This window comes from Meleagris gallopavo, chromosome 12 (assembly GCF_000146605.3).
Source record: "Meleagris gallopavo isolate NT-WF06-2002-E0010 breed Aviagen turkey brand Nicholas breeding stock chromosome 12, Turkey_5.1, whole genome shotgun sequence".
In the NCBI taxonomy this organism is placed as follows: Eukaryota; Metazoa; Chordata; class Aves; order Galliformes; family Phasianidae; genus Meleagris; species Meleagris gallopavo.
The window spans coordinates 829,722-839,305 of record NC_015022.2 but is presented as its reverse complement, the minus strand read 5'-3'; the positions used below and the strand labels follow the sequence as shown (position 1 = coordinate 839,305).

At 51.0% G+C, this 9,584-nt stretch overlaps 1 protein-coding gene across 1 annotated transcript in view; it reads left to right on the top strand.

Annotated features, from left to right (window-relative positions):
• HEXA (hexosaminidase subunit alpha) overlaps positions 1 to 8,988 on the top strand; it is a 15,543-nt gene extending 6,555 nt beyond the window's left edge. Inside the window, exons 2-14 of the mRNA XM_010717120.3 lie at positions 2,688 to 2,786; positions 3,154 to 3,219; positions 3,371 to 3,417; positions 3,620 to 3,730; positions 4,513 to 4,614; positions 4,718 to 4,850; positions 5,071 to 5,251; positions 5,600 to 5,686; positions 5,937 to 6,009; positions 6,337 to 6,514; positions 6,853 to 6,943; positions 7,329 to 7,433; positions 7,795 to 8,988. Of these exons, the coding sequence (XP_010715422.1) occupies positions 2,688 to 2,786; positions 3,154 to 3,219; positions 3,371 to 3,417; positions 3,620 to 3,730; positions 4,513 to 4,614; positions 4,718 to 4,850; positions 5,071 to 5,251; positions 5,600 to 5,686; positions 5,937 to 6,009; positions 6,337 to 6,514; positions 6,853 to 6,943; positions 7,329 to 7,433; positions 7,795 to 7,858 (1,337 nt within the window). The 3' untranslated portion in view covers positions 7,859 to 8,988. The remainder of the gene's footprint in view (positions 1 to 2,687; positions 2,787 to 3,153; positions 3,220 to 3,370; positions 3,418 to 3,619; positions 3,731 to 4,512; positions 4,615 to 4,717; positions 4,851 to 5,070; positions 5,252 to 5,599; positions 5,687 to 5,936; positions 6,010 to 6,336; positions 6,515 to 6,852; positions 6,944 to 7,328; positions 7,434 to 7,794) is intronic.
• Positions 8,989 to 9,584: the final 596 nt, after the last annotated feature.

Sequence of the window (9,584 nt, the reverse complement as noted above, 5' to 3'; positions counted from 1 at the left end):
GCTGCGCCGTGCTGGACGAGGCCTTCCAGCGGTACCGGGCAGTGATCTTCGCCGCGGCGCGGCCCGCAGGTGAGGGGCGGTGGGGGTGTGCGCCTGGGGAGGGCTCGGTCCCCGAAGCCGAACCCCTCTCTCGCTGCTTCCGTAGAAGCCGTGCCTTCGTGCAGAAGGACTTCTGCCTTCTTACAGTGGGACCTTTAAACTCCGCACCACAATAAAGCAAAGGTCTCTATCCGAGAGCGTGGGGTGCGGCGGGAGTTCGGCTTCCCCGGCTGGCCGGGCCCGCTCTGAACTCCGCGTGGGTTCTGCTCCCGAAGGGCACGAGCTGACCCAGCGCTGCGGCAGAAACCCCTGCCGTTGCAGCTCGTTCCAGTCGTTGGTTGGTGCCTTGATCTGCTCATGCTGTCACCACGGCCTGTCCAGGACTGTCAGGGCACGTTGCCGGCTGGAATCCCCTGTGTTGCTTTTTTCCCCTTCCTTTCCTTAGTTCAGCTGGGGCTGAGGCTGAGGGAAGTGTTGGCTGTGGTCTTGTGGCACAGCTGCTTGAACTGAGTCTCCCAGCAAAGTCTGGTGCTGCTTTGCTACGTGCAGAGGCGTGCTTGCTGTGCTCATGTTTTTCAAATAGTAAAAGTGGAACTAAACCAGCCCTGCAAGGCACAGCGAGCACCAGCCTGCATACATTTCTTTCAGGGGGGTTTCAGTCAAGTTGGTCTTTTTATCTCAGCTTTATCTCCTCCAGATCTCACTTCAGTTCAGCAGCATTGCGGTTTGGTTCCTTTTCTCGTGACAAAGCTGCTGCCTGTGTTGCAACTGCCCCATCGTCTCTCCAAAGTCTGAGCTCATCCTGTTTCTAGCAGTTCTTTGTGTGCCCAGTGCTCCATTCTTCAGAAAGAGCTGTAGATCTGCTCCCCAGTGCTTCACATGGATGGGAGCAGAGAAGGGTGTGACAGCACTGGAAGTTGCTCTGCTTTGTTTCCAGGGCCTTGTGGCAAAAGTGAGTTTGAAACACTCAGAAGAAACACTTGGTTTATTTGATTTCTTAAAATTGATCCTTTTAAGTAGCAAGTTACAAAGACCACATAGTTTCTTAAATTTGCTGTTGTAATTACATTTTCCTGTTTCTGTCAGGGAAATTTGACCATCCCATGACTTGGAGCAATCTCTTGTGATCGCCACATCAGGCGCTCTATGTATGCTCAGTTTTCTATGTGCTCTCCTATATGAGAAGTTCACACTGCATGCTTAATTTTAGGGCCTTTTTCCTCTTTGCCTTCCTTTTTCCACAAGTGATTAGTAATAACAGGCAGTGGAAACCCTGACTGGAAAGAAATAGTTTCTATTAATAGAAATAGTATATGACAGAAACAGTTTTCTTCCTGTTTTAGAGAGCCACTATTCTGTTCAATTGAACAGACAAGCACGCCGATTGAGCTGCAGAGAACTAAAGAGACATCAGCATCTCCTGAGCCATTTGCAGAGCGTGCCGGGGCAGCACTGGTCTATCAGCTGGACTTTCAGGAGAACAAGTTTAAGGTCCTCTTGAAACCCTCCAAATGCTTCGGTGCCGTCCTCTCTTACCTCTGTGGACCTGTGCAAGCTGATCGGCTTTGTAGCACCCCCTCCTGAGAGCCATGGAGAGCAGGAGGCACCGCATTTGTGGGTTGTGACCTCAGAGTATACTTCTCAATGCATTTTTCTACCTCTCCTTGGGCAGGGAAGGCAATTTCTGCCCAGGTGGGATGATGCTAGGAACATCTGTTACCATATCGCACTTGAAGAGACAGTTGCTGGGTTTGAAAATATTTTGGAGATTTGTAGATGATGCCCTAGTTCTGCTGGGCTTCAGGCATGAAAGCAGAAGTGGGGTTATGTGGTCAACTCTCTGCCCTAAAGCAGCAGTAAAACCAAAATCTTCATCTGGGTAGAGGTGAGAGGGGCGTGCTGGGAAGTGCTCATCCCAGGAAGGGGGAAAGATAGGTGTTCTTTATGTCTCCAGGCCTGTGAGTGGCCGTTCCCGGTGAGCCTCTGCTTTGCCAGGCATGGAGAGCAGGTCTTGCTGTGCTCCCTGTGCCAGCTCGCACAGCTGCAGGGTTGCCTTGGCTACCAGCTCGTCTGTAACTGAGGAAACCTCAGAATGGAGGAATAACTTGGAGCCATTTCTCCTCTGCACACCGAGGTTTCATCATTCTTTCCTTGAACCCCATTTGGGGTTCTGTGCTCTCTGTGTTTCCTCCTAATACTGGTGGTGCCACAGTCTCTCTGAAGCCTGCTCGGTAGCCATCTTATGATGAGGCTCACTCAAAACCAAGCATTCTGTTTTTCATCTTGTCCCTGGCAATGCCACGGAGCTATATATGTGAACTGCTGCTGCTGTGACCCACGTTGCTCCTGGCCAGAGACAGCTATGGGCAGACCCACTTATCTCAGGTGGGTTTAACACCTCCCTTTGGAGTCAGGGCAACATTTCCCATGTGTGCCAATGAATATTCAGGGCTCGGAAATGCTTTTTGAGATAGGGAAGGTCAGCCAGAGCTCCTGTTTCATCCTCCCTGGAGAAGACTTTAGTAGTTGCAGCTGGTGTCCGGGAAGCCTTGGGAGCTGTTGCAGTACCAGCCTGATGTCCCCATTGCTGGTGGGGCTGGGAGGCTTGCAGCAGGGAAATTAATGCCTGTGGTCTGTGTGCCTTGCAGAGAACAAGCAGTCCTGGAGGACATCCTGCACTGAACTCCTCATCTCGGTTGCCACACCAGGCTGCAATGGCTTTCCCAACCTGGAGTCCAAGGAGAACTGTAAGAATCAGGATGGGTGTGGGAAGAAGTGACTGGAACAGGAGTATGGGTATTTCTATACTCCTTGGTTGGAAATAGCACCCTACAGCACTTAATCCTAATTCTGGAGAGGCAGAATCCTCATTGTATGGTTGAGAAACTGGGACAGGGAGGGAGCAACTTAGCTGAGGGTGCTGATAAAGCAGTGGGAAAGGTTTAAAAAAAAACCCACAGCCCTACCCCCAGATCAGTTCCCTTGGACCCAAGGATACAGTTCCCCACCAAAATCACTGCCTGATCCAGCTGCAACCCTGCAGCTGTTTTGAGCCCCTTAGCAGAATGTGAACAACATAATGTTTGTGCCATCTGATCTGATGCTGTGTTTCAGATAAATTGAATATCTCAAGAGATTCCATGCTGCTCTATGCCGATGCTGTTTGGGGAGCTCTTAGAGGTGAGGTGTGCTTAGAGCTTTCTGCTGGTCGTTCCCACCCTGCTTGCATATCAGGACCTCTCTTTGTGCCTCTCCTTCCCCATAGACTTATTTAATTGAGCTCTGTTCAGAATCTATGCTGCAAAAGTGACTGTGTGTGGTTCTCCCCCAGGCCTGGAGACATTCAGCCAGCTTGTTGGGAGAGACGAGAACGGCATGGTGAGTGGGTGGCTCACATGTGGGTTGGCCAACGTGGTTCCCGTGGCAATGCAAGTCTGCCTTGGCTCCTGAAGACAAGCTGTGCTTGGGGCCAATGCGTCCTGCTAGCCCTGGGGATGGAGATGATTCTGATTGCCTCCTGCTGATATCTGTGTTACCTGCAGACCTGCTCACTTCTTCCCTGTCTTCTCTCTTCATGCAGTACTATATCAATGAGACAGAAATTGTGGACTTTCCCCGCTTCCCTCACCGAGGCCTGTTGCTGGACACCTCTCGCCACTACCTGCCTCTGAAAGCCATCTTGGAAACTCTGGTAGGAAACCTGTACTGGGAGGCATGTGTGCTGCCCCACAGTGAGATGGAGCACTTTAATCAGGAGTCCCCCTGTGATAAATGAGCATCCCTGAATTGCCTTCCTGTTTTCTTACTTTTTTGTGTGTGTTGCTCATTTCTAAAGAGCATAGGTCATTGTAATCACATCTCGTCAAGGAAGAGCTTGCCAAACCTAGGTGTTTGGAGAATGCATGCTTGCTTGTGTCTAGATGAAGCAACAGGCTGGGGTGAGATAGTTGCATGACCTCAATTCTTTGTACACAGATGCGAATCAAAGAAAAATGCTTCTGTACTGTTGGTCCTCCCTAGTGCAGTATCTGTGCCCATCACTGTTAGCTCCTGATGTCACTCACAGTTCCCTTCCTATATGGGAGAAGGAAACCCTGAGGTATCTCAGATTCCTGTGGCCCAGCTTACTTCCTGGGGCAGGGGAGAGCACTGCCTTTTGCCTAGTCGCATTAGATGAAAGTGGGCAGTGGTCCTGCATCTGTCCCAGACAGAATTAAACTTCCAAATCTCAACCCTTGGCTCTAATATAAGGAGAATAGGGACTTTATTGTGATTGGAACCACTAATGGCCCTTTGCAGCTCTCTGTGATGCCAATGTGTTTGACTGATGTCTGCATCACTCTTAGGTTCTTGGGAGCATTTGGGGATATTATGTTGTCCAGAACACAAGGCCTGAAGTCACTTGATTCCTCAAGCTGACTGACCTTTCAAAAGGAGTAGAGTGTGCTTACCCATGTTTCTGTTCCTTCCCAGGATGTCATGGCTTACAACAAGTTAAATGTGTTTCACTGGCACATTGTGGACGACCCGTCATTCCCATATGAGAGCTTTACTTTCCCAGAGCTTAGCAAGCAGGTAACCCATGCTGATGGTTGTGCAGCTCCCCAGACAGCCCAGGGAATGCTGGCTGCTCCTTGAGCTTGTGAGCGAGATGCTGTAATTCCTCATGTTCCTCCAGGGAGCTTTCAGTGCCATGACCCATGTGTACACAGCCAGTGATGTGCAGACAGTAATCGAGTATGCTCGTCTCCGTGGCATCAGAGTCATTGCAGAGTTTGACACACCTGGGCACACACTTTCCTGGGGTCCAGGTGAGGAACAGACCCTCACCAGAGGGTGTGGGTGTGAGGAGGGCTGTAATTGTACCTGATGGAGGAAGGATCTCTGTGATCTGTATCACAAAAGTGTGGCATGAGGATGGCATCCCATAAGCTGCCTCTGGGGAAGAGCAAGCCATCAGCTGGGATATAGGGCATAAGAGATGGCCACATTTAGCTCCCTTCTCACTCTGCTGGTTTTGTTATGACCCAGGTGCTCCAGGCCTCCTGACTCCTTGCTATTTGGGGAAGGATCCTTCTGGGACCTATGGGCCCATCAACCCCATCTTCAACAGCACCTACCAGTTTGTGACCAGTTTGTTTCAGGAGATCAGCTCAGTGTTCCCAGACTACTTTATTCACCTCGGTGGTGATGAGGTGGACTTCACGTGCTGGTGAGTGATTCCTGCAGAGATGGATCAGGCTGGAGACTGGGATCAGTGCTCTGCTGCCTGGGCACTTGGCACATGCTTGTGGATGGGTGCCTTAAGGAGCAGCCACCTAAATGGCAGGAAGAGGCAGGGAGAAAGTAGTAGGTTATTCATGTGCAGGAGAGAGCAAGAGCATGAAGGAAATCTAGCACAGGCTCCCCACATCTAGCACAGGATCCCCACATCCCGAGAAGCTAGTTGCTTCTTGGCCATGATCACCTACAAATCTTGGCTGTTCTGCTCCCCTGGGCTCTGAAAGAGGCTCTGTGAGTTGGTGCTTGGGGTTTCTATTCTCTTCTCTCTGGTACACAGGAAGTCCAATCCAGACATTCTTGTCTTCATGAAGAAGATGGGCTTTGGTGAAGATTACACAAAATTGGAATCATACTACATCCAGAGGTAAGGGTGGCTGCATCTGCAGTATGTGACAGGCACAAATGTCTTCTACTGTCCCTTTGGTCCTACCTTTCTGTCCCTAAAGAGAGTAGCCTAGTTGTGTTTTTTTCAGAAGACTGACTGCAAAAAAGCCTGGGGTTGAGGGAGAAAAGAGTTCTGTGAGGGGGATGTTAGCTGTATCAGTGCTGCTGCTTTGTCTGAACCAGAAAAGAGGGCTGGGAGGACCCTAAAGTCAGTATTGTTTCCATTCCAGACTCCTGGACATCGTCTCTTCTCTTGGCAAGGGCTATATGGTGTGGCAGGAGGTGTTTGACAATGGAGTGAAGGTGAGAGCTGCTCACGTGCCCTACCACAGTTCCCTAAAACTTGGGTGAATGGTGTCAGCACTTATGCCAAACTCATTCAAGTGAGTCTTGACCTGGCTCAAAATCCAGTTTCCTTGGAGGGAATAGATGAGTCAGGACAGGGGTGCAGGTGTAGTTCTAGCTTTCACTGTTATAACTGGTCGTGGCTTGTTTCTGGTGCAGAATCCTGCTCACCAGAATGGTGTTTGGAGCTGGGATGGCTCGGGGGAACCCTTCTTGTGAGGGGAGGTGGTGTTCTGTTGCTACACTGATGCTGTACGCAGGCTTTATGTATGTTTGTGGGGGCAGGTGAGGCCAGACACAATCATCCATGTGTGGAAGAACAATCTGCCGTATGCGGAGGAGATGGCAAATGTCACTAAGGCTGGCTACAGGGCTCTGCTCTCTGCCCCCTGGTACCTCAACCGCATCTCCTACGGGCAAGACTGGATGGCAGCCTACCAAGTGGAGCCCTTAAAGTTCACTGGTGCGTTCCTTATGTCACATCCCCTCTTGACTGCTGACTGCTCACTCAGAGGTGGTGCCAGGGCTGGCCTTTTTGATCATTCATTCTCGCTGATGGTGTGAAGGTGCTCGACTCAGTGTGCCCTTGGCTCCTGGGCTTTGTGCTGTTCCCTCACTGCAGGCAGGAAACACCTCAGTTCTCTCCCTGCCTAGGGTTTGAGGCGGGGGCTTCCAGAAGGACAAATGACAGCTTCTGCAGCTCAGCCAGCTCTCGGTTGTCACTGTCCCCTCCCTGAGCAGGGCAGGAAGATGCTGTTGTCTTACAACCCCTGATCACCTGAATGCTGTGTCCCCTGGCAGGCAGCACTAAGCAGAAGGATCTGGTGATTGGCGGGGAGGCGTGCATGTGGGGTGAATACGTGGACGTCACCAACTTGACCCCCAGGCTCTGGTAAGAGATGTTTAGGGAGGATTAGCTCGACTCCTTCAGCACAGCATGATGTGCACCCACTGCTGCTGGTTTGGTCTCAAGGTACTCTGTCCTCTGGTAGCATATTTGTGTAGTAACAGCTTCTCTGAGGCTTAAATGAGATTCTGTGGCTGTCTGTAAGAATGAAACACACTCCTGTGCCACCTGTCACTGCTACCAGCTTGCGTTTAATGCTGGTCTCTGTCCTGTCATCTGGTCTGCACCTGACTAGGCATGTATCTTTTGATGTACAGAAGCCATGTGCTTTTATGTGTCAAAGGACTTTGGTCAGGGAGATGTTTGGGAGCTCAGCGCTGCAGGAGAAGCTTTCTATGACCTACCTGCTTTTGTCCCCTGTTTCTTCAAGGCCGAGAGCCGGGGCTGTGGCTGAGAGACTTTGGAGTAATGCAACAGTGAGGAACCTGCAAGATGCTTATGTGCGGTTGGCTGACTTCCGCTGCGAGCTTCTCAGGTAAGCGTCCCTCCTTGCTGGGCCTTGCCAACTTGTGATGTCAGTGCAAGGGACAGCCTCAGGGGATCAGCTCTGCATGGGTAGAAAAGTGAGGGGGATTGAAAATGAGGTAAGCTTTTGTTTATGTGAAAAGACCCTTGGAGGTCCACAGCATTTCTTGTGCCTGTGTGTGGGCAAAGCTTGCTGTGTGCTGTGCTGGAAGAGGGCCCGTGCTGTTGGCATGGGCTGGTAGCTCTGCAGAGGCAAGAATTTTGTGCTGAGGAAGTGGCATCCATCAGCTCCTGCCACCCCCCCCCACTGAACAGCACCAGGCACTGTTCAGTGTCCCCTGTGTAACGCTGTCCCTCTGCTCCACTTCCAGGCGGGGTGTCCAGGCAGAGCCTCTCTTCACAGGATACTGTGATCATGAATTTGGCGGGTTTTGAAAGGAGAATCCCACTGCCCTCAGTCTCTGTGCACACCAAAGGAATGATCTCTTGCTCTCTCAAAAGCTGCTGGCATGGTAAAGGGACCCCTTTCCTCCCCCTGCTTCTGCTTTTGCATTGTTGCAATGAACATTTTTTTTTCTTAGCGTGCACTCTTTGCCTCTTTTTCTATTTTGGTTTCTTTAAATCTATAAATAAATGACCTCAAAGAGAAAAAGGTGCCTTTTCATACTCAGCTGGGGCTTGGAAACACCACACCAGGGCTTTTTGTTAGCAGGAAATGGATAGGTCCCGCTCTGGGACAGGCTGGTTCCAGAGATGTTGGTGGAGGAGCATCTGGCTATGCCTCACCCTGCTGTCTCTGGAGCTTACTGGATGCCTGCTCAGCTGGACAAGCTTTGCTTAGTCTCTGCCAATATCCCAGATTTCATCTCTGCTAAGAGAGTACAACTGTCCAGTTGTACAGCAGGGTGTGCAGGGGAGAATTCTACTGGCCTGCTAGCACCAGGATGTCACTGCCACCTTGGTTTTGCTTCTGTGGTCTCCTGCACACCAACACTGCTGTGTCACCTGTTGCTTCCTGTCCTTTCTGTCCCATCTCTCTGTACCTCAGCTGTGTATAAGCAAGAGGCCTGTCTCCAAGCCACCATCTCTGCTGCCCCAAACCCTATCTGCTCCTACTCGAAGCCTCTCATAGACCTCGCAGCCCTGCTGAGCTGGGTGCATGGATGTCATGGAGTCCCAGCTCAGCTCTTCAGTCGGCTGTGGCCTCTGCTAAGGACTTGGCCAAATTATCTGTCCTGCTGCTGCTCTCTAGTGAGCTTGGAGAAGTTCATCTCTAGTTCTCCTGCAGCCAAGTGGTTTGGTTTGGACACATTTCCTTGGAGAAGAGTCTGCTGTTGCCATGTTGAGGAGCAGGGACAGTCATGGTTCTGGTACTTTGATGGTTAGGGTTGCCCTGCTGGAAATCCCAACCAGTTTGAGTGAGAGGATCTCTCTGGGAGAAATCCTGAAAGTGTGAATCTTGTGTATTCATCCTGGTCTGAAATGAGTGAGATCTGCTGTTTGCTTTCTGTTATGGCTGGAAACTTCTTATTGTTAATTTGGAATTAAAATCATTCCTAAATCATCAAGCCTTGTGTTTCTCACGCTCCTGCGAAAGGGTTCCTGGGTAGTTCTTGTCTGATGTGATGCAACCCCCTGAGTTCTAGGGGGAAAAGAAAAGATGCTGGAGTCCTCCCACCTGATGTTTAGCTGCCGGCCAGCTCTGGGGGAAAGATGGGTATTTTTGCTGGCTCCTGAGAGCCCATGTGCTGTTTCCTGAGTGAAGATGCTCTTCTGCTTCCTCAGAGTCTCTCTGGGAAGCTCACATCCCTTTTTTCTGTTTGTTGTTGTTTTGTCTGCTTGTTTATTTGATCATAAATTCTGCCCAGGCCCAATGGTTCAGGTGGGACATCGAGGGCAAGCCAGAATCGCCTGTCACTCCTGGCACGTTTGTTTCTCTTGAGTAACACAGAGTCATAAATAATAATAGCTTGACGTGCTGTCAAGTCCCAGAGAGCTCCGCGAGGAGGCTGTAAGACAGCTCCTTCTTCCCCACGAGGCTTTGCAGGCGGTCTGCGGCAGCTTTGCCCGAGGCCGTGAGCCCGCAGGGCAGCAGGCGAGGTCCCTTTGGGGCGGGGTCCCTTTGGGGCCGGGGCGCCCATCTGTCGGGGTGCCGCCGGTC